This window comes from Ceratotherium simum, chromosome 1 (assembly GCF_057802395.1).
Source record: "Ceratotherium simum simum isolate JZ-2026a chromosome 1, ASM5780239v1, whole genome shotgun sequence".
NCBI lineage: Eukaryota > Metazoa > Chordata > Mammalia > Perissodactyla > Rhinocerotidae > Ceratotherium > Ceratotherium simum.
The window spans coordinates 26322035-26347747 of record NC_141900.1 but is presented as its reverse complement, the minus strand read 5'-3'; the positions used below and the strand labels follow the sequence as shown (position 1 = coordinate 26347747).

Here is a 25713-nt window from a genome sequence, read left to right as displayed (position 1 = left end):
ACCTTGCAAAAAATGTTAAAATAAGTTCTTTAGAGAGAAGGAAAATGATGTAGATCAGAAACTTGGAATAACTTAAAGAAAGAAGAGCATTGAAGAAGGAATAGGTAAGGTAAAATAAAAATATATTTTTCTTATTCTTGATTCTTTTCATTAAAAATGTTAACATATAACATTTTGTTCAAAATAATAATAACAATGTATTTAATTATGTATGATTACATATATATCATATATGCATATGTATACTTGTATATATGTGAAATTAATGACAGCAATAATAAAAGGGAAAGGAGAGAGAAATTGAGATTATTTTGTTATTATAAGATACTCACATTACCCTTGAATTGGTATAGTTTTATATAAAACTGGACTTGGACTAATTATAAATATATTTTTCAGACTCTACGGCAACTACAAAAAATTTTTTTTAAATAAGTACAATATCCTAAGATAGGAGAGAAAAGGGAATTATAAACATGTTCAATTAAAATCACAAAAGGTAGAAAAAGTGTGTAAGACAAAAAGAGTAACAAAGGAGAAGAGAATCAAACAGAAAATATTAGTGAATATAATAGATATTAATCCAACTATATGAATAATCACTCTAAACATTCATGGTCTAAATGCACCAATTAAAAATAAGAAAACGTCAGAGGATCCAAAAACAAGACTCATCTATATATTGTCTACAAAAAACCCACTTTAAATGTAAAGACACATATAGATTAAAGATAAATGGATAGATAATCATAAACCAGTATAACATTAATCAGAAGAAACTGAGAGTAGTTATATTAATTTCAGGCAGAACAGACTTCCAAATGAAGAAATTTAGGTAAAAAGAAAGGCATTATAATGATAAAGAATTAATTCTCTAAGAAGACATAATAATCATTAATATGTATGTGCCTAACAACAGAGCATCAAACTATGTGAGGCAAAAACAAATAGAACTACAAGGAGAAACAAATGAATCCACTATTATAGTTGGAGACTTCAATAATATTTTATTAGAAATAGACAGTTTTAGCACACAGAAAATCAGTAAAAACACAGTTGAACTCAACGAACTCATCAACCAACTGTATATAAGCAACATGTATAGATTATTTTATCCAACAACAGCATAATACTCATTCCTCTCAATCTGACATGCAACGTAAACCATAATGGAGCACATTCTGGGCCATAAAACACACTTTAATAAACTTAGAATAGCAATTATATAATGTGTTCTCAAACCACAGTAAAATTGAACTAGAAATTAATATCAGAAAGGTAACTAAGTAGAAGATTTCAAAGTACGTGGAGATTGAACAACACACTTCTAAATAACATATGGGAAAATAAATAAATCTGAAAAGAAATTTTAAAATATTTCGAAATAAATTAAAATAAAGCCCAACCTATCAAAATATATGGGATGCAAAGAAGCAGTACTCACAGGCAAATTTATTTCACTGAATTCATATAGTAAGAAAAAAGAATGAATGAAAATCAATGATCTGTGTTTCCATCAGAGATAGAATGAAAGAAGGAAGATGAATAGAAAGGAGAAATGATAGAAAGAAGACAAAATTAAATCCAAAGTAAACAAAAGAAAAAAGTGAAAAAAATTAGAAACTGGAAACAGGATATCAATGGAGAAAATCAATGAAATGAAAATACAGTTATTTGAAAAGATCTATAAATGTGATAAACCTCTAGCCAGAATAACTAGGGAAAAAAGAGAGAGAACACAAATTACTAATATTAGAAATAAAAGAGGGAACATCACTACAAATCCCATGGAAATTGAAAGGATAATAAAGAAATAATATTAAAAACTCTATGCCCACAAATTCGATAACTTAGAAGAAGTGAATCAGTTCCTTGAAAGACATAATTTTCCAAAACTCACACAAGAAATATAGTCACACTTTAAAGTCCACACCATAAAAAATAGTCAAATAATGTCAAAATTCTTTTAAAGAAAAAAAGATTAAGTCACACTAGCAAAATGGGGGACTATGAATCTCCAAGCACTTCTTAACCCATAGAAAGATTTAAAAAATTAAACTAGAAACTGGCCTAATTAAACTTATTGCTGCAAATTAGTCAAAGATCTACAGTACCTAGTCAAAAAAAATCTACATTCAAATTGGTGAGAAATTTTTTTGCAATTTTATTTACCCTTGCCTCACACCATCTGTGATGTGGAGTGGTCTTGGTCTGGAGGAGGCACCAGCCCAATTTCCAGTTGCCTCTCTCAAACAACAGAATGCAAAGCAAAACTTATTTGCAAAGTTTTAACCTCTTATGGAGATGCCTGAAACACCAGTCTAGGTTCACCTAACTCAGGTCTTAGGTGGCAATGAATAGAGGACCCTTCTCAGGGAAGCTGCCAAGAGACCGAAAACTCATAGATCCTGAGGTAGAAGACTACATTAGAGCCATATATTAGACTAATATATCTAACGCCTCAGGGATAAACTGGATAGGAACACTTAATGAAATTGAGACATTCAAAAACAGTCATGAAGGTGGGAAAATTTTAAATGTTACACAAGTCCAGGAGAGATGAATATTCTGAAAAACTTGAGAGGGCCTGAAGCTTTCATCTGGGATTAATCCCTAATCTCAGAATCCACCCAGCTTATAGTGAAGGACTGTCATGGCACAGAGCTAGTCTGCATAGACTGGAAGAGATGCCTGTTTTTTTCCAAATGCATAATTTTCAACCAAAAACTCACAAAATTTACAAAGAAACAGAAAAATAAAACCCATTCATGAAAAAAATATATATATTAGAGAAACTATTCATGAAGAAGCATAGACATTGGAAATACCAGAGAGAAAATTATTAAAATCTTTGTCTGTAATACGTTCAAACAGCTAAAAGAAAACACAAATAAAGAAAGAAAATAAGGAAATGGTATATGAACAAATGAGAATGCCAACAAAGGGATGTAAATTATAAAAAGAAACTAACCAGAAATTCTGGAGGTGAAAATTACAAAAAAAAAAATGAAAAAGCCACTAGAGAGATTCAACAGATTTGAATAGTCAAAAAAATAATGATATTAAAATCAAGACCATTGACATTATAGAGTCTAAGGAATAGAAAGTCAAAAGAATAAGGAAAAGTGAATGTAGCCTAAAGTATATGTGGAACTACATGAAGAGGATCAATATATGCATTATAGAAGTCCCAGAAAAAGATGAGAGTGAAAGGGGTAGAGAGATGATTTGAATGGAAAATGATTAAAACTTCTCAAATTTGATGAGAGACGTGAGTATGCAATCCAAGAAACTCAACAAATTCCAACTAGGATAAACCCAAAGAGACCCACAATGAGAAACATTTAATAAAACTGTCAAAAGACAGAGAGAATATTGAAAGCAGAAAGAAATAACTGACTTTTCACATACAATAAAGCCCAATAAGAATTTCTGCTGATTTCTCAGCAGAAACCTTGGAAGACAGAAGACAGTGGGATAATAAATTTAAAGTGATGGAAGAAATATAACTTTCACCTGAAAATTTTATATCTGCAAAAATTTTTCTTCAAAAATGAGAGAGAAACTAAAACATTTTAAGGTACACAAAAGCAGATTCAATTTATTACTACTAGAAGTGCCTTACAAGAAATGTCAAAGGAAGTCCTTCAGGTTGAAATAAAATGATGGTAGACTGTGACTTGAGCCATACTAAAATTTGAAAACCTCTATTACATTAAATACATGGGCAACTATAATAATCAATATTACTGTAATATTAACTTGTAAACCTGATATTTATTTTCTAGAGGATTTAAAAAACAAATCTATAAAAATATTATTTGGTACACAAGCTATAAAGAGGTAATTCATGACATCAATAATCTAAGTGAGCAGGGGATTTTTATAGGATTGATTCATGACATCAATAATCTAAGTGGGCAGGGGATTTTTATAGGATTGATTTTTGTATGTGATTAAAGTTAAGAAAATATCAATTCAAATTTGATTTTTAAACCTTTAAGATATTATATGTAATCCCCATGGTAATCACAAAGAAAATCTCTATAGAATATACCTGAAAGGAAATGAGAAAGGAGTCAAAACATGCTACTACAAAAAGTGACACAAAAGATGGCAGTACCAGGGAAAATGAGAAACAAAAGATATAAAAGATATTCAGAAAACAAATAGCAAAATGGTGAGATACTCTTTCTTTATCAGTAATCACTCTAAATGTAAGAGGATTAAATACTCCATTCAAAAGGCATAGACTGGAAAAATGGATTAAAATAAAAACATAATCTAACGACATGCTGTCTACAATAGATTCACTTTATCTATAAAGTCCTAAATAGTTTAAAAGTGAAAGAATGTAAAAAGATAATTCAAGCAAAGAGTAGCCAAAAGAGATCTAGGGTCATATTATTATCAGACAAAGTCAACTTTAAGTCAAAAACTGTCCTAGGGGACACATAAGGACATTATATGTTGGTTAAAGTGTAATTACAGTTGTAAACATGTCTCCATCCTCAACATACATGAGGCAAATATTTAAAAAACTGAATGGAGAAATAGACAGTTGTTCCACAATAGTTGGAGACTTCAATGTCTCTCTTTCAATAATACATAGAAAATCAGACATGAGATCAATAAAAAAATAAAGGATTTGTAATGCATTCTGAACCAATTGAACTTAACAGACACATACAAAGTACTCTACTAAATGACACCTGAACACACAGTTTTCTCAATTGCATTTGAAGCAGTGTCCAGGATGGATTCTATGTTAGGCCACAAAACAATTTGAAGTAAACTTAAAATGTTGATATCATACAAAGCATCTTTTCTGAAAAAATGGAATGAAGTTAGGGATCATTGGCAGAAGAAAAACAAGAAAATTTATAAATACCTGGAAATGAACACACTCTTAAAAAAAAAAACAATGGGTTTAAGAAATTCAAGGGAAATTAGAAAACAACTTGAGACAAATAAAAACACAACACACCAAAAAGTTTGGGATGCAGAGAAAGCAGCACTAAGAGAGAAATTTGTGGCTGTAAAAATTTACATTAAAAAACAGGTCTCAAATCAACAATGAAACTTTACACCTTAAGGAACTAGAAAAGAAAAACAAACTAAACCTAAACCTAACAGAGGGAAGCAATAATAAAGATTAAAGTAGAGATAAATAATATATTGTACAGAAAAACAGCAGAGAAAAACATTAAAACTAAAATGTGGTTCTTTATAAATAGAAAAACTTATAGCTAGTCTCACTAAGAAAAAAAGAGAGGACTCAAAATACTAAAATCAGAAATGAAAGTCAGCACATTATTATAAAATTTACAGAAATAATAACTATCAGTGTACTATGAATAAGTGCACATTAAAAATTGGGTAACCTAGATGAAATGGACATATTCATTAAAAAACATACCCTGTCAAGACTGTATTATGAAGGAATCAAATATTTTAATAGACCTATAATTAGTAAAATAATTTAATAAGTAATTAAAACCTCTCTACAAATTAAATTCCTGAACTAGTGAATTTCACTTCACTTCAATTCCAGTGAAGATAACTTCACTGGTTAATTTTACCAAACATAAAGAAGAATTAACATCAATCCTTCTCAAAATCTTCCAAAATTCAGAAGAGAAGAGAAAATTTTCTATCTTATTCTATGAGGCCAGCATTACCCTGATACCAAGGCCAGAAAAAGATACTTCAAGAAAAGAGAAATATCCTACTAGAAGAGATATTGGTTTAGATATGAGTCTTTATGCAAAATCCTCCCAAAATACTAGCAAACGGAATTCATCAGCATGTCAAAAAAATTTTACACCATGACCTAGCTGGATTTATTCATGGAATGTTGGGAATGTTCAACATATGAAAACAAATGTACCTAATGTACCACATTAACAGAATGAAGTAGGGGAAAAAACACATGATCATCTAAATTAATGCCAAGAAAGGGGTTTGAAAAAATCCAACACTCTTTAATGATAAAATCAATCAACAAACTGGGAGTAGAAGGAAAGTTTCTCAGCATACTAAAAGGCCACATATGAACCATCCACAGTTATCTTTATACTTAATTGTGAAAAACTAAAAGCTTTTTCTCTAAGTAAAGGAACAAATCAAGGTGCCCACTTTTACCACTTCTGTTTAAAAAAGAGTTGAAAGTTCTAGCCAGAACTATTAGCCTAAAGAATTAAAAGATATACAAATTGAAAAGGAGAAAGTAAAATTATCTGTTTATTGATGCTATTATCTTATATGTAGATATTCCTAAAGATTACACACACACACAACTGTTAGAGCTAACAAACAGGATCAGCAAATTTGCAGGATACAAAATAAACATCAAAAAACTGTTGTATTTCTTTACCTAACCACGAATACTGTGAAAAGAAAATTAAGAAAACAATTCCATTTATAACAACATCAAAAAGAAAAAAATAGATACGAAAATCCCAACCAAGAAGGTGAAAGACTTACACACTGAAATCTACAAAACGTTGCTTAAACAAATAAAAGAAGACATATATAAATGTCTTCACAGTCCATGTTCGTGGAGTGGGATATAGTATTTTTAAGGTGATTATAATATCCAAAGTTATCTACAGAGTCAAAACAATTTCTATCAAAATCCCAAAGACCTTTTTTGCAGAAATAGAAAAACACATTCTAAAACTAATATTGAATCTCAAGTGACCTTTCAACACCAAAACAATCTTTAAAAAGAACAAATTGGAACACTCACAATTCTTGATTCCAAAACTAACTGTAATCCTACAGTAATCAAAACAGCATGGTACTTACAAAAAGACAGAGACCAACTAAATAGAATATAGAAGCCAGAAATAAACTCTCACATGGATAATCAAATGATTTTCAACAGGGGTTTCAAGATCATTCAATGAAGACGGTATATTCAACAAATGGTAGTAAGAAAACTGAATATAAGGATGCAAAAGAATAAAGTTGAACCATTACCATGTAATATACAAAACTAACTCAAAATAGATTAAAGACCTAAAAATAAATGCTAAAACTATAAAATTCTTGGAAGAAACATAAGGGAAATTCTTTATTATTCTGAGTTTAGTAATTCATTCTTGGATATGACACGAGAAGCAAAGGCAACAAAAGAAAAAATTTAAAAAATGGACTTCATCAAAATTAAAAAAAATAAATAAACCTTTGTGCATCAAAGAACACTTTCAGGGGAGTCAAGATGGCGGCGTAGGCAGACTCTGAACTCACCTCCTCCCGTGGACACAGCCAATTTACAACTACTCGTGGAAAAATTACCCCTGAGACAGAACTGAAAACTGGATGAGAGGAACTCCTGCAACAACGGACAATCCTAACTGGGGTAGAAGAGGCAGAGACTCCCTTCCAGAGAGGAAAAACGCCGCCTTCACAAGCCGCCAGCTTCACGGCCGCCGGGAGCAGCTCACAGGTACGCAACCTCCCTGGAGGCGCGGGGCCCTGAGCCGGGGAGCGCCCCCGCTGGGGGCATTTTGTGGACCCAGCACAATTGAGACCAGCAGCATAATATCTGACTTTGCCTGCTACTAAAGCATTGGGTAGCACCCCCAGAAAACCCGGTTCACAAAGAAACTAAAACTGGCTCTTAAAGGGCCCACGCACAAACTCACCCGTTCCAGAAAGCATCCTAAAATCACCAGAAAGAAAGGTGCACAGTGCTTCGGTGACAAAAGACTCACCTAATAGGCCCTGAGTGCATCTCGGTGAGGGGTGAGACCTCTCCAGGGACTGGGACATTGGCGGCGGCCATTGTTGTGGCCTGGTGTGAGCGTGCTGACACAGACGCCATTGGAGTTCCCCCTGAGACCTGCTAGCCCAGGGTCTGCTCCACCCGCTAGAGCACCGATTTAATCCAGCTCAGCCAGGGCAGGCAGCCCACCCTAGAGACTAGCCCCACCCAACAACAAGCCCTCAGGCAACGTGTGGGCCTGCATAGATTGGTGACTGGATTCTCTGCAGCCTGGCAACTGAGCTGACTTGAGCGGGGCAGGGTGTGCACAACCAGCGGGTGGAGAGTGTGGGGCGGTGGCAGAGTGTGTGGGGCTCCCGCCGTGGAGAGACTGGGTCCACTTGGGGAGGTCGGGGCGCTCACATGGGGCAGGACTGTGTTGACTGTGTGTGTGGACCTGTGGGCGGCAGAGCTTCTCAGCCACAGAAGACTTGTACTTCTCAAAGACCCACATAGGAGGTTTGCTCCACCTTCCAAAACCTGAAACAATTGGGTGCTCCTGTGCCTGAGGCCAGCCCCACCCAGCTGCAATCCTCAGAGAGCTGACAAGAGACCTAATAGGCTAGAGGCTTACAGCAATTGTAAGGCCCTGAGCCTAACAACCTGCCAGGGTGGGGGCCTACTCACTTAAAAGAAATACTGCAACACAAATGTGGTATTAGAACTTGCAGCCAACTGTGCTGGGGCTCCCACAGCTGATAAAGAGACTGAAGGGCCCACAACAACTACAAGCAGCTGAGCATTACAACAGCTGGCCAGGAGCATAACTCAGCCTCCCTGGGCGCCTACAGGGAGAGCAAACAGGCCACAGCAGAAGGATACACGTAGCCCACATAGGGGTCACCCCTGGAACATTGAGAACTAAGGGAAGCACACTGGAAGCCTCCTAAGCCATCACTTACATAAGGTCACCTATCCAAGAGCAGGAGACGTAGCTGACCTACCTAATACGTAGACACAAGCACAGGGAAAGAGGCAACATGAAGAGGCAAAAGAATACATTCCAAGTAAGGGAACAGGACAAAACCCCAGAAAAGGAACTAAGTGAAACAGAAATGAGCAACCTACCCGACAGAGAGTTCAAACTAAGAGTGTTAAGGATGCTCACTGATCTGGGGAGAAGAATAGATGGACTCAGTGAGAATGTCAACAAAGAAATGGAAGATATAAAAAAGAACCAATCAGAAATGAAGAATACAATACTGGAAATGAAAAACTCATTAGAGGGACTCAAAAGCAGAGTAGAGGATACAGAAGAACGGATCTGTGAGCTGGAAGAAAGACTAGAAGAAATTACCCAAGCTGAACAGGTAAAAGAGAAAAGAATTAAAAAGAGTGAGGACAGTCTAAGGGACCTCTGGGACAATATCAAGCGCACTAACATCCGTGTTATAGGTGTCCCGGAAGGAGAAGAGCGAGACAAGGGGGCAGAGAATCTATTTCAAGAAATAATAGATGAAAACTTCCCTAACCTAAGGAAGGAAACAGACATCCAGGTACAGGAGGCACAGAGAGCCCCAAACAAGATAAACCCAAAGAGGCCCACACCAAGACACATCATAATCAAAATGTCCAGAATTAAAGATAAAGAGAGAATCCTAAAAGCCGCAAGAGAATGTCAAGTTACATACAAAGGAAACCCCATAAGGCTGTCAGCTGACTTCTCAGCAGAAACCTTCCAGGCTAGAAGAGAATGGCATGATATATTTAAAGTGCTAAAAGGAAAAAACTTACAGCCAAGAATACTCTACCCAGCAAGGTTATCGTTCAAAATGGAAGGAGAGATCAAAATTTTCCCAGATAAGCAAAAATTAAAGGAGTTTGTCACCAAGAAACCAGTATTACAAGAAATGTTAAAGGGACTGATTTAAGGGGAAAAGAGAAGACCACAAATAGGAAAAATTATCTATTTCCACGATTAGAACGTAATGGATACAAATGCACAAAAAAGAGGTTGGATATGATATCAAAAACATAAAAGGAGGGAGGAGGGTAGTTAAAGAGTACAGCTTTCAGACAGAGGTCAAACTAAAGTGACCATCAATTCTGTATAGAAGAAGTAAGGAACAGAGAAGGACTACTAAAACACTGAGAAAAAAAAAAAAAGTTAAAAAATGGCAGTAAGTACATACTTATCAATAGCTACTTTAAACGTCAATGGACTAAATGCTCCAATTAAAAGGCATAGGGTGGCTGACTGGATAAAAACACAAGACCCATATATATGCTGCATACAACAGACACACTTCAGACCTAAAGACACTCACAAACTGAAAGTGAAGGGATGGAAAAAGATACTCCACGCAAATGGCAATGAAAAGAAAGCTGGGGTAGCAGTACTCATATCAGACAAAATAGACTTTAAAACAAAAACTGTAAAACGAGACAAAGAAGGGCATTACATAATGATCAAGGGAACAATCCAACAAGAGGATATAACACTTGTAAATATCTACGCACCCAATGTAGGTGCACCTAAATATATAAAGCAATTATTAACAGACATAAAAACAGAAATAGACAGTAACACAATAATAGTAGGGGACTTTAACACTCCACTTACACCAACGGATAGATCATCCAAACAGAAGATCAATAAGGAAACATTGGCCTTAAACGACACACTAGAACAGATGGACCTAGTAGATATATACAGAGCATTCCATCCAAAAACCGAAGAATACAGGTTCTTTTCAAATGCACATGGAACGTTCTCCAGGATTGATCACATATTAGGCCACAAAACAAGTCTCCATAAATTTAAGAAGATTGAAATAATACCAAGCATCTTTTCTGACCACAAAGGTATGAAACTAGAAATCAACTATAGGAAGAAAATCAGAAAAGCCACAAATACATGGAGATTAAACAAAATGCTACTGAACAACGACTGGGTTAATGAAGAAATCAAAGAAGAAATCAAAAAATACCTGGAGACAAACGAAAATGAAAATACGACATGCCAGAATTTATGGGATACAGCAAAAGCGGTTCTAAGAGGGAAGTTTATAGCAATACAGGCCTATCTCAACAAACAAGAAAAATCTCAAATAAACAATCTAACAATGCACCTAAAGGAACTGGAAAAAGAAGAACAAACAAAGCCCAAAATCAGTAGAAGAAGGGAAATAATAAAAATCAGAGCAGAAATAAATGAAATAGAGACCAAAAAAACAATAGAAAAATTAATAAAACCAAGAGCTGGTTCTTTGAAAAGATCAACAAAATAGACAAACCTTTAGCTAGACTCACCAAGAAAAAAAGAGAGAAGGCACAAATAAGTAAAATCAGAAATGAAAGAGGAGAGGTTACAACAGACACCTCAGAAATACAAAAGATTATAAGAGAATACTATGAAAAACTATATGCCAACCAATTCGACAATCTGGAAGAAATGGATAAATTCTTAGAATCATACAACCTTCCAAAACTGGATCAAGAAGAAGTAGAGAATTTGAATAGACCAATCACCAGTAAGGAGATCGAAACAGTAATCAAAAACCTCCCCAAAAATAAAAGTCCAGGACCAGACGGCTTCCCTGGTGAATTCTACCAAACATTCAAAGAAGACTTAATACCTATCCTTCTCAAACTCTTCCAAAACATTGAGGAGGGGGGGAAGCCTCCCAACTCATTCTACGAAGCTGACATTACCCTGATACCAAAACCAGACAAGGACAACACAAAAAAAGAAAATTACAGGCCAATATCACTGATGAACATCGATGCGAAAATCCTCAACAAAATACTAGCAAATCGCATACAACAATACGTTAAAAAGATTATACACCATGATCAAGTGGGATTTATTCCAGGGACGCAGGGATGGTTTAACATTCGCAAATCAATCAACGTAATACACCACATTAATAAAATGAAGAACAAAAATCACATGATCATCTCAATAGATGCAGAGAAAGCATTTGACAAGATCCAGCATCCATTTATGATAAAAACTCTGAATAAAATGGGTATAGAAGGAAAGTACCTCAACATAATAAAGACCATATATGAGAAACCCACAGCTAATATCATCCTCAATGGTGAAAAACTGAAAGCTATCCCTCTAAGAACAGGAACCAGACAAGGATGCCCACTGTCACCACTCCTATTTAACATAGTATTGGAAGTCCTAGCCAGTGCAATCAGGCAAGAGAAAGAAATAAAAGGGATCCAAATTGCAAAGGAAGAAGTGAAACTGTCACTATTTGCAGATGACATGATTTTATATATAGAAAACCCTAAAGAATCCACCAGAAAACTTTTAGAAGTAATAAACGAATATGGTAAAGTTGCAGGATACAAAATCAACATACAAAAATCAGTTGCATTTCTGTACACTAACAACGAAGTAGCAGAAAGAGAAATTAAGAATACCATCCCATTTACAATTGCAACAAAAAGAATAAAATACCTAGGAATAAACTTAACCAAAGAGGTGAAAGATCTGTACACCGAAAACTATAAAACATTTCTGAAAGAAATTGAAGAAGACACAAAGAAATGGAAAGATATTCTGTGCTCTTGGATTGGAAGAATTAACATAGTTAAGATGTCCATACTTCCTAAAGCCATCTATAGATTCAATGCAATCCCTATCAAAGTTCCAACAACATTTTTCACAGAAATAGAACAAAGAATCCTAAAATTTATATGGAACAACAAAAGACCCCGAATAGCTAAAGGAATCCTGAGAAAAAAGAACAAAGCTGGAGGTATCACACTCCCTGATTTCAAAATATACTACAAAGCTATAGTAACCAAAACAGCATGGTACTGGCACAAAAACAGACACACAGATCAATGGAATAGAGTCGAAAGCCCAGAAATAAACCCACACATCTATGGACAGCTAATCTTTGACAAAGGAGCCAAGAACATACAATGGGGAAAAGAAAGTCTCTTCAACAAATGGTGTTGGGAAAACTGGATAGCCATATGCAAAAAAATGAAAGTAGACTCTTACCTTACAGCATACACAAAAATTAACTCGAAATGGATTAAAGACTTGAATGTAAGACCTGAAACTGTGAAAGTTCTAGAAGAAAACATAGGCAGTACGCTCTTCGACATCAGTCTTAGCAACATCTTTTCAAACACCACATCTGACCGGGCAAGAGAAACAATAGAAAAAATAAACAAATGGGACTACATCAAAATAAAAAGCTTCTGCACAGCAAAGGAAACCATCAACAAAACGAAAAGACAACCTAACAATTGGGAGAAGATATTTGCAAACCATACATCTGATAAGGGCTTAATCTCCAAAATATATAAAGAACTCATGCATCTCAACAACAAAAAAACTACCAACCCAATTAAAAAATGGGCAAAAGACCTGAACAGACATTTCTCCAAAGAAGATATACAGATGGCCAACAGACACATGAAAAGATGTTCAAAATCACTAACTATCAGGGAAATGCAAATCAAAACTACAATGAGATATCACCTCACGCCCGTCAGAATGGCTATAATTAACAAGACAGGAAACAACATGTGTTGAAGAGGTTGTGGAGAGAACGGAACTCTCATACACTGCTGGTGGGAGTGCAAACTGGTGCAGCCACTATGGAAAACAGTATGGAGATTCCTCAAAAAATCAACGATAGAACTACCATATGATCCAGCTATTCCACTGTTGGGTATTTATCCAAAGAACTTGAAAACACCAATTTGCAAAGGTACATGCACCCCTGTGTTCATTGCAGCGTTATTCACAATAGCCAAGACTTGGAAGCAACCTAAGTGCCCACCAAGGGAAGAATGGATAAAGAAGATGTGGTATATATACACAATGGAATACTACTCAGCCATAAGAAACGATGAAATCCAGCCATTTGTGACAACATGGATGGACATTGAGGGCATGATGCAAAGTGAAATAAGTCAGAGGGAGAAGGTCAAATACCGTATGATTTCCTTCATTAAGTAGTAGATAATAACAACAATAAACAAACACATAGGGACAGAGATTGGATTGGTGGTTACCAGAGGGGAAGGGGGGAGGGAGGAGGGTGAAAGGGATAATTGGGTACATGTGTGTGGTGATGGGTTGTAATTAGTATTTTGGTGGTGAACATGATGTAATCTATGCAGAAATAGAAGTACAATGATGTACACCTGAAATTTTTACAATGTTATAAACCAATGTTACTGCAATAAACAAAAAATTTAAAAAAAAAAAAAAAAGAACACTTTCAATAGAATGAAAAAATAACCCAGGTAATTGTAGAAAATATATCTTATAAAGGATAAACATCTAGAATGTATAAATAACTCCTACAACTCAACAATAATAACAACCAACCAAATTAAAACACGGGTAAAAGATTTGAATACATGTTTCTCCAAGGAAGATATACAAATGACAGATTAGCACATGATAAGTGGGTCAACATCATTAGTCATTAGGGAAATGTAAATCAAAACCATAGTGAAATAAACCTTCATACCCATTAGGAAAGCTATTATTAAAAAAAAAAAGAAAATGAAAAGTAAAAAGAAAAGTGTTGGAAAGGGTATGGAGAAATTGGAATCTTTGTGCATTCCTGATGGGAATGTAAAACAATGAGCTGTTGTGAAGAACAGTATGGCAATTCCTCTAAAAGTTTAACTTAGTATTACCATATAATCCAGCACTTATGCTTCTAAATATATACAAAAAATAATTGAAAGCCAGAACTTGATCAGATATCTATACACCAATGTTCATAGCATAATTCACAATAACCAAAAGGTGGAAACAACCTAAATGACAATAAGAGAATGAATGCATAAACAAAATGTGATATGTACATACAATGGAATATTATTTGAACTTAAAAATAAATGAAATTCTGACACATGCTACAACATGGATAAACCTTGAAAACATTTCTCTTAGTGAAATAAGCTAGACACAAAAGAACAAATATTATATTATTTCACTTTCATGAAGTACTTAGGACAAGAAAATTAATTGAGACAGTATTTAGCAGGACTGTGGGGAGGGGAGAACTGTGATTTATCGTTTATAGGATGAGAAGCTTCAGTTGGGATCATAAAAATATTCTGGAGATCGATGGTGGTTATAGTTGCACAAAAATGTGAGTGCACTTAATGTCATAGAATTGTACAGACAAAAATTGTTAAAATGGTAAATTTTATGTTATATATATTTTGCACGCAAAAAGTTATGGGAAAAAAAGCTTTAAACTAGACTAGTAGTGCTGTTTATCAAAAGAAACATATCTTAAGGCAAATACTGGAGAACATAGGAAATCTAAGAACATTTAAGGCATTATTTGCAATTAAAAAATGCATTATTGAATATTATCTAAACAATATCCCTTCAAAGAGAGTAATACTATCATTTTATTATCTATTTGAAAATTTTAAAAAGTTTTGTAAGTTAATAGTAATTCCCAACTTAATGGAAACAATTTGAAAATAAATAATATCTAAAACAAACTAAAGATTACACCCAAAGTGTGTGATATTTTAAGAATTTCTTGTGTTTATATTAAAACTGTCATATTTCATTTTAATATATTAACTTTTTTAGCCAATTCACTCCAAACTGCCAAATAAATTAATAGGTTTACACACTATTCTTATGTCCTTACTGAATAACGATATATAAAATAATGACTCTGTAAAACTTCAAAGACACAATAATATTGGAAGAAACTGAATAAATATATTTGTTTATTTCCTCACTGAATTAATCCTTAATACATCTGTGAAAATGTCTAAAGAAATTATCAGGACTCCTTCCCCAACCTTGGCCTAAGGCCATCCTGAGCTATTAGTGACTTAACCTACATGATTCAAGTCTCAGTGGACATTCCCAAGTGAACCCACACACAAAACAACAAGCGTTATACTTAACAGCATGTAAGATGGCCTGGAGTCATGGTTGCTGCTGAGTGTTCATGGAGTTACCTAAAATGTCAAGTGCAGGGATAAGAGATGAGTATATACACTTGTTTGAAAAATATTCAAGGAAGTCGGCTCAGAAAAATGACTGTTCACATAATGACTTAGGACCACTGTCAGCTGTCCAATCCAGTGATGTTGTAAAAGGGGGGAGATAATAAAAGGTAAAAGTTCTAATTACATTTTTAGTTTTATTTATTACATAAGAGTTAAGGCTTTTCTGAAAGTGCTTTAGAGAAGTTTTATTAGAATTAATTTAAAATTGCTTTTTTAATAAAATACTAGCGTAAGCAATTGATAAATTCAGGTGTCTCATTTACTACGGAATTTCAAAAAGAAAAGTTAATTTGATTAGGGTGGGTTTAAAAGATTGTGTATGTGTGTTCATATATATACACACACAATTAAAAACTAATGGATTGCTTAAACACTTGTACACTTTTTTAAAACACGAAGCTCTGTTTAATCCTAAAACATAACTCAATATACAATTCTGGAAAGAATTGGTTTTACTCTTAATAATCTATTGTGAAATAATAGTGAAATTGATAATATAGTCAATGGCTGATATCATCTATGAACTTCCTTCCTGGATTTAAGGTGAATAAGACTAAGGTCTATACTAATAGATATCATATCCATGAAAATACGTTCACTTTAAAAATAATAATGATTCTGTGTGACAATATATACTAAAATTTTATATGAACGCAAATGGAAATTCAAATGTAAGAAGAATTTATTTGTCCATAATTGAACTAAGATATTTTTAGAAAAACAATTGAATTTTAAAGATACATCGTATTTATTGAAGGGAAAGTGCATTGTGTCTGAAGAAGGGGAAGATTGCAGCTAAGTGGAGAATGCTTTACCACGGCGTCTGTAACATCAATTATATTCTCCAGGAGTAGAGCTGTTTTCATGCAAGCATGTGATGTGATCACATAGTTGTTGATTTTATTGCATTAATCCTTTTGGCAGTGTGTATTACTGTCTAGATTAAAATCATTCTAGATTTAGGGTGATCGGTTTAGAAAATGAATGACATAATCTATTTAAGAGTTTGTCAAGCCCAGTATTACAAGCTTTTAATGGAATTTGCATCGGAATGGCTGCACTTTTTACAACAGAAAGTGGTTTTGGAGCTAGTTCATAAATGTGCTCTCTGGATGGGAAGAGAGTGAGGGTCTTTTTAAGATATAGAGTTGAGTCATATTGGGGTAGACTTTTGATGGGCTTGTGAAATTCTATGAACAAAACTAACTTATATGAGTACAAATCCTCAATAATGATTATAGAGTGTGGAATTTCCTATTTCTTACTTGGATTTTTTTGGGTGTTTTTCTGCCAATGAGCACAGTGTGGTTATATGGTTCCCAGGGTAAACAAACTTATTGCTTATGCACGGTTTTAACTTATATAAATCTGTTATGTCTAATTAGATGATTTCTTATCTAGATTTTATACAAAAATATAAAATAGAACTTATAATAAAGGTAAAATAGTAATCGCAAAATTTACCTGTCTCTGGGCCAATAATATATTTTCTAAATTTATAGGACACTTTCTGGAAATAATTCAGGTATTCATAGGAATAGTGGATATGTTACAGCTATCCAGTTTTTATTTTTTTTTAACACAAACTGTGCCTAATTGTACTGTGGTTAACTTTCACAGTTTATTTTTTAAATTCCTGTTCATATCACTAAAATTCCAATGAAATAAAAATAACATCTGTATTATTAATCTAGGATAATTTGTGAAAATCAAATGGGAATGGTGCATAGAAACAATCAGGGATTATATCGCTGAGAAATCTAGTAATGACAAACATGTGAATGAAAATGATATGATGGTAAACTTCTTGATATTGTTGTCAGTAGTGATAATGAAGATGGTAAGTGTCACAGCTACTGTTCCATGATGACTTAAGCAAACACACATTCTAAGTATCCAGTATACATTATCTCATACAATCCCGTTAATAACTCTTGTTTTTTTCCAGCTTTGTTGAGATACAATTGACAAATATAAACTGTATATATTTAAGCTGTACAACTTGATGTTTTGATATATTTGCACATTGTGGAATAATCACCACAATCAAGCTAACTAATAGCTCCACCAAGTTACATAGTTACCTTTCTTTCTTTTGCTAATGAGATCACTTAAGGTTTCCTCTGCCAACAAATTTCAAATATACAATACAGTATTGTTAACTATATTCACATTGATGTTTATTAGATCTCTAGAATTTATTCATCTTGCATAATAGAAACTTTGTGGCCTTTGATCCAGCTGTCTCCATTTGTTCCTTCCTTCAGCTACAGACAACTGCCATTCTACTCTCTCCTTCTATGAGTTTGACTATCTTAGATTACATACACAAGTGTAATCAAGCAGTGTTTGTCTTTCTGTGTCTGGCTTATTTTATTTAGCATAATGTTTTCTAGGTTCATCTATGTTATTGCAAATGACATAATTTCCTTTTTTAAGACTATAATATCTCTGAAATGAGATAACCACTCATTTCAGAATTACTTCAAAATCTTTGAAGGATAGACAGAATATGTCTTGTTTTTTTTGTGTGAGGAAGATTAGCCCTGAGCTAACATCTGATGCCAATCCTCCTCTTTTTTTTTTGCTGAAGAAGATTGGCCCTGGGCTAACATCCATGCCCATCTTCCTCTACTTTATATGGGACGCCACCACAGCATGGCTTGATAAGCAGTGCGTCGGTGGGCGCCTGGGTCCCAACCTGCGAACCCCTGGCCTCTGAACTGGAGAATGTGCACTTAACCACTGCACCCCTGGACTGGCCCCCAACAGGATATTCCTTTAAATAAAATTTTAATATGCAAATATCTATGTCTGTCCATCTAGTGTTTAAAGCACTAGCAGGGGAACAAGGGAAAGTCACTTAAAATCTCTGAATCTTTTATCATCATCTATAAAATGTCAGGGTTATGTCAACCTCAAGAACTCGTGGTCACATAAATCTTGACACATGTCAGCTTCCACCGAGTGCAGATGTTCAACAATAGTTTATATCTCTATCTTTTCTTCTGTGTGTGGACCTTGTCCAGGTTCAAAGCTTGTTTCTCCAACTCACTGAGAAACCATCTGATTGCTCTTGTCTCCTGTGTGTAGTGTCATTAATGCTGATGCCCAAACCACAAAGTCTTAGTGGAATTTAAAAAATCAAGACAGGGTAAAACCCTTTAAAAATGGTCTGTAAATGAATTACTTATTGTTATTTCATTAAGTAAAAGCAAAATAAAAGGGAAAATAATCTAATTTATTTTTACATAAGAAAAAACGATCTCTTTGCTTTAGACCTTGAAACAGATATTCAATAGCTGAGGTTGCTTCCCTTTCATATACAATACTTTACATGATATCATGTGACAGGTTATTAGGACTAAGAACAGAGGATATTGACAGTCATGTAGCATGGCATCAAAGAACAGATCTGATTTGCCATTCATTATTTCTGTCCTATGTTGCTTTATCCTCAAGATTAAACTGGGATGATAATAACTACCTCGTGGAATCTTTGTCATGGTCGGTGGTATATAAAATACAAATGATAGGAGTACTCACAATGTTACTTTTATTGGTAATTGCAAATATTGCATTTTAAATCTTGCCAATAATTGAAACTGCTAAATTATATCCTATGATATCACTCTAATATGCTGGTCTCATGTTGAATCCAAAGGCCAGTTTATTAAAAGAAAATGCTTTTCCCTTGTTTCCTCAGCAAGTTGTCAACAGTCAGACAATAATTGAAATCACTTGTGCCACAATTGCTCCCAGGACCCCGCTGTAGGTTTCTTGCAAGTTATTTGGAGATTCATAATGCAAATTATTAACTGTGAAATAATTTTGTATTACTTTAATGTTTTATTTAAATAGTGCATGGAAATGACATCAACAGCCCACAGGTAAAATGGTGGTCTCATAATCCACTCCTCTTGAGCCCAAGGCAAATATTTCAAATTATATTACAATTTTTCCCTATGTTTCCCTGATATTTTAAACAATATGCTTGTCTTCTAATGCTTGATTCCTAAATCCTGGTTACTAGACCATGATTTGTGACTCAGGCCACTATAGAAGAGGAGCTGCCCCCTCCTACATCACCACCTTCACCCTCTTCCCCTCTTCCCGTGCTTTGAACATAGTTACATACAACTTTATGACTGGGGACATGGCTTGATGGCATTGTTTCATTTTCTAGAATTTATTGATTGAATACAAAAAATATACCATTATTGCAAAGCCTGATACGATATTATTGGCCATTACTGCATATTCATTTTATTACTATTATTTCTCTCAAGAAACTTTTAGACTCTTATCTTTATAGCTGATGTTGAGAATTGTCAATAAGATGTTTTCATGAAAATAGAGTTTTCAAAAAATATCTTTTAATATACTATTTCTCATTTATTTTCCTGTATTTTTTGCATGCCGTTTGTTCATATAGAACAGTTCTGAGAAAATGTTTTTGTTTGATAATATTCACTCTGTAATTGTTATGTCATATGCATTTTTAGGAATGTCCATAAGTATATGTTGGGTCATCTTATCTGAATTCTCTAATTCTCTTATCGTTTCTGCTTGTTAAACATTTAATTTTGGTCGTCGTCGTTTTCTTTCTGATCTATTTTCTCCAATTTATCTTTTGAAGCTTTCATTGAATCTTTTATATTAATTATTATCTTTTCAATTTCCAGAAGTCCTTTATTTTTATATGGCACTTACTTTTACATAACACATGATATTTATACTGAGGCTTTAACAACTTCTCATATTTCTCTGAATATAAAATTTTTTATAAGTTTTATTACAACTTTCCCAATCATTTTTAACTCAATGCGTGTGTATCTCCTTCTTTCATTTGAGAATTCCTCAAAAGTCTGATGACATTTGGCCTTAGAGGAATATCATAAGACTGAAATATGGCAATCTTTTTTGGTGACATAGCAAGCTGAGCTTGCTCACTGATGGCATTCCCTTTGAAGGAGAATTCCCCCACTCATTCCCATTAAGAAGACTCTCAGGGGGTGGGCCGGGTGGTGTTGTGGTTAGGTTTGCATGCTCAGCATCCTCGGCCCGGGGTTCCCAGGTTCGGATCCTGGGTGGGGACCTAGCCACCACTTATCAAGCTATGCTGTGGCAGACATCCCACATATAAGGTATAGGAAGATGGGCACAGATGTTATCCCAGGGCCAATCTTCCTCAGCAAAAAGAGGATTGGCAACAGATGTTAGCTTAGGGCTAACCTTCCTTACCAAAAAAAAAAAAGAAGACTCTCAGGATGCCATTTCTTCTTCTCCATTTAAGTGACTGACTCTTTCACAATTCCTTCTTCCAAAAGGTCCTGAACACTTTATCCCTGATTCCCCACTCTGATCTCTTCCCCACTCTCTCTAGATTATATTTATTTCTTTATTACCATGTTAGTTGAGTTTTATGACAGAGATTTGATAAATATACTCTTATACATCCACAATTATCTAGAAATGGAAAGAGTTTCAAATAAATGAAAATAAAAATAAACGAGAAAGAATGAGTAAGAAAAAGTGTCATAAAGAAATGGATAATGTTATGTAAGCATTGAGAAGCAGATGGACAGAATACACATCTTCTTTTGGGAGAGCCTGAGGACAGTTATGGAAAATACAATGAAAAAGCAGTATAGATTCTCAGGAAAAGGGTTGACATGAACTAGAGCATTGGGAAGTTGAACAAGTAGGCAGAGGAGAATGACTTTACATAAATGGTATTTGGCAATAAGATTCAGCATAGATTTCTGAAAAGAAGAAACAAATAATCATACGTGACATCTAAGATGCTTGATTTGACAAACTTTTTGAGGAGAACTCAAAAAGGGAACATAAATCTGTAACATGAGCTGATCGGCTACTGCAGTTTCAGAGGTATTAGGGCTTAAAATAAATTTAAAAAATCATCCCCTAAAGATCACGAAAATGTATTCAAATATGAGTCTATAATTTATGCATTTACATAGATTTTCTATGCAGACATTTAAAGTATAAGGTCTGACTTTGGTGATACCTGAAATTCTGTAGGGAGATAAAATATCTATATCCTAATAAAGTCCTAGAGAAGTATATTATTCTTACAAATTCACAGATTTCTATAAAATATTTTGGCCATAGACGTTTGCCTCATCAAAATTTTATCTATGTGGCAAAAACTGGGATTTTTTTTCAAAATAGGTAATTTTGTTCTTCATTTAAGAGCTGCAATGTATCATGAATAAATCACAGTGTGACTAAAATAATGAATTAAAACCAGCTTATTGCTCTATACTAACTTAATGTTGTGTCTGTCTTTAGGATAAACTAAATGAGCGCCCCATGGAAAATTACAACCAAACATCTACTGATTTCATCTTATTGGGGTTGTTTCCATCATCAAGAATTGGCCTGTTCCGATTCATTCTAATTGTCCTCATTTTCCTAATGGCTATGTTTGGCAACTTGTCTATGATTCTTCTCATCCTCCTGGACACCCATCTCCACACACCCATGTATTTCCTACTCAGTCAGCTCTCCCTCATGGATCTGAACTGCATCTCCACCATTGTCCCCAAAATGGCTTCCAATTTTCTGTTTGGAAACAAGTCTATCTCTTTCATTGGGTGTGGGGTTCAGAGCTTCTTCTTCTTGACTTTAGCAGGTGCAGAAGGCCTACTATTGGCATCTATGGCCTATGATCGTTACATAGCTATCTGCTTTCCTCTCCACTATCCCATCCATATGAGCAAAAGAGTGTGTGTGCTGATGATAACAGGATCTTGGATACTGGGTTCTATCAACTCTTGTGCCCACACTATATATACCCTCCATATTCCATATTGCCGATCCAGGGCCATCAACCATTTCTTCTGTGATGTCCCAGCCATGTTGACTCTGGCCTGCGTGGACACCTGGGTCTATGAGTACACAGTGTTTGTGAGCACCACGCTCTTCCTAGTGTTGCCTTTCCTTGGTATTGCATATTCCTACGGCCGGGTTCTCCTTGCTGTTTACCGCATACACTCAACAGAAGGGCGGAAGAAGGCCTATTCAACCTGCAGCACCCACCTCACTGTGGTGACTTTCTACATTGCACCTTTTGCTTACACTTACCTACGCCCAAGATCCCTCCGATCTCCAACAGAGGACAAGGTTCTGGCTGTTTTCTACACCATCCTGACCCCAATGCTCAACCCCATTATCTATAGCCTGAGAAATAAGGAGGTGTTGGGTGCCCTGAGAAGAATGATTCGGAGAATGTTCTCTGTGAAAATGTTGACAAACTATCTACCATAGTCGCCAAGTCTCAGTTACATATCAGTTCAGCTGTGTCCCATCATGAAGGAAAATAATATTTCGTGCTTAGAGTTAAAGAACTAAAATTAATGTAGTAGATTAAAAAATTGAGGCTTCACATAATAATTGTATATTCTAAGGCAATATTCTTGTTTTTCTTTGTGATCCTTTTTCTCCCATCAGTATAAAGGGAATGTGTTTTCCCTTAACTCGGGGACAAAAAGGTTTTATTAACATGTATAAATGAAAAGGAAAACTGCCTAAACTGATTATACCATTCCGCATACCAGTTCTACAATACTTTTTTATCTCTCAATATTAGTAAGTTAGGACGAAAGAACAATAAATGGTTAGGATGGACTTAATATAATTGGAAGCAAAATAATATTTTATTTATTTGTCCAATAACTTATTCTTTTTCCAACTTTATTGAGGTATAATTAACAAATAAAATTGCATATTTTTAAGGTTCACAATGTGATGATTTGATATAATTATACATGTGAAGTCATCATCACAATCAAGCAAATTAACATATCCATCATCTTACACAGTTATGCTTTTTTGTTTGTTTTTTTTGCTGGTAAGAACAGGTAAGACCAAATTTCTTAGCAAATTTCAAGTATATAATACAGTAGTGTTAACTGTAGTCACCCTATTCTACATTAGAGCTCCAGAACGTTTTCATCCTGTATATCTAAAACTTTGAATCTTTTTACTAAAATTTTCCCATTTTCCCCATCCCCCAGTCCCTGGTAAACACCATTCTATGTTCTGCTTCTAAGAGTTTGACTTTTCTATAGTCCACACCTAAGTGAGATTATGCAGTATTTGTCTTTCTGTGTCTGGCTTATAACACTCAGCATAATATTTTCCAAAGTTATCCATGTTGTCACAGTGACAAGGTTTCCTTCTTTTCTAAGGCTGGATAATACACCATTGTATATATATTTACCACAATTTCTTTATATATTCATCCATCGATGGACTCTTAGTTTGTTTTCATGTCGGTGTTTGGCTCTTGTGTATAATGCTGCAATGAACATGGGAGTGCAGATCCCTCTTTGAGACAGTGATTTTATTTTCTTTGGATATATACCAAGAAGTGAGATTGCTGGATATTAGGGTAGTTTTATTTTTTATTTTTTGAGGAACCTCCATGCTGTTTTCTATAATGACTGTGACAATGTATGTTCCATCAACAGTGGGAGAGATTTGAAGAGATGATATGAATTTGGATATTTTATACTCATGTCAATTAAGCGTTTAGTGTTTACTAGAATACTAACTTATTAACAGCTTGACTTACAGATTGGCAATGGGTTATAAGTTGCTACTGTCCAAATTTAAGTTAAATTGATTTTTTTTCATCACAGGGAACTGAATTATTATGTCATACTAATGTGGAAAAATGTAACAGTTGCTTGCTGATGAAAGATTTGCCTCACTCACTTAACTATATGGCTCTAAAATTTGGAGAAATTTGAAAAATATTATTAAGGACAAAAATTTGACATAAAAGACAATTACTGCTTAAGATCAGTGACCAAATACCTATTAAGCACTTCTTCCGTTGTAGGGGACACACAAAGAAATCTTCACTGAGACATAATAAAAAATTCAAAAATTTTTAAAATATTTTTAAAAAATTTAAACTGGACCAATATTACCCTATCCCAAGGTGCAATTAATTCATTTACTGGAGGTAATAAGAAATATAAAAACATTTAAGGTATTGTCTGCAATAAAATTGCATAGTTAAATATTTTCTAAATATTATTGCACCAAGGTAATATCATCATTTTCATTATTTAGTTTATTAAGTGAAAATTGTTTTATAGTTTAATGGGTTTTTCCAACAGAATAGAAACAATTTGAAAATATATAATACCTAAAAAAGTTAAAGATAGGGCCTGGCCGGGTGGTGTAGCGGTTAAGTGCATGCTCCACTTCGGCAGCCCGGGCTTCACAGGTTCAGATCGTGGGTGCACACTGATACGCTGCTTGTCGAGCCATGCTGTGGCGGCGCCCCATATAAAATAGAGGAAGATGGGCACGGATGTTAGCCCAGGGCCAGTCTTCCTCAGCAAAAAGAGGAGGATTGGCATTGGATGTTAGTTCAGGGCTAGTCTTCCTGACAAAAAAAAAAAATTAGACATAACTCCCATATATGTGATATTAAGGTTTTCAATTTTTTTTTTGTCTTAGGACTCCTTTATATCCTTAAAAATTATTGAGGACCCCAAGGAGCTTTGTTTATGTGAATTATATCTATAGATATTTACTGCATCAGAAGTAAAAACTGAGAATTAAAAAAAAAAAAGAATTTCTGCTTATGTGTTTTTATTAAACTAACCACATTCCACTTAATTTTTTAAATTTGTTGGCCAATATAATCAAAACAAATAAATTAATAGATGTAGACACATCATTACTGTGAACTTGCTAAATAACAATCATATATAAACATATGTATGTTTAAATAACAAATAACAAAATAACAAATCATATATAAAATATATGATTTATAAAACTTTTGAGAAATAGTAATATTAGAAGACTCTGAAAAAATATATATATATTTCCCCCCCTAAATTGACACTTAACACATCTGTGAAAACATCTAAAGAAATTATCAGAACTACTCCCCAACCTTGGCTCATGGCCATTCT

At 34.4% G+C, this 25713-nt stretch overlaps 1 protein-coding gene across 1 annotated transcript; it reads left to right on the top strand.

The window, feature by feature from the left end:
- Positions 1 to 22041: 22041 nt before the first annotated feature.
- On the top strand, positions 22042 to 23142 carry LOC101400645 (olfactory receptor 2L2). The gene has a single exon (XM_004439348.2). The coding sequence runs from the start codon at positions 22085 to 22087 to the stop codon at positions 23039 to 23041; it is 957 nt and encodes a 318-aa protein (XP_004439405.1). The 5' UTR covers positions 22042 to 22084; the 3' UTR covers positions 23042 to 23142.
- Positions 23143 to 25713: the final 2571 nt, after the last annotated feature.

Bases quoted from the DNA above. Each gene is read 5' to 3' on its own strand.
- LOC101400645 (XM_004439348.2), top strand. From the start codon at position 22,085: ATGGAAAATTACAACCAAACATCTACTGATTTCATCTTATTGGGGTTG.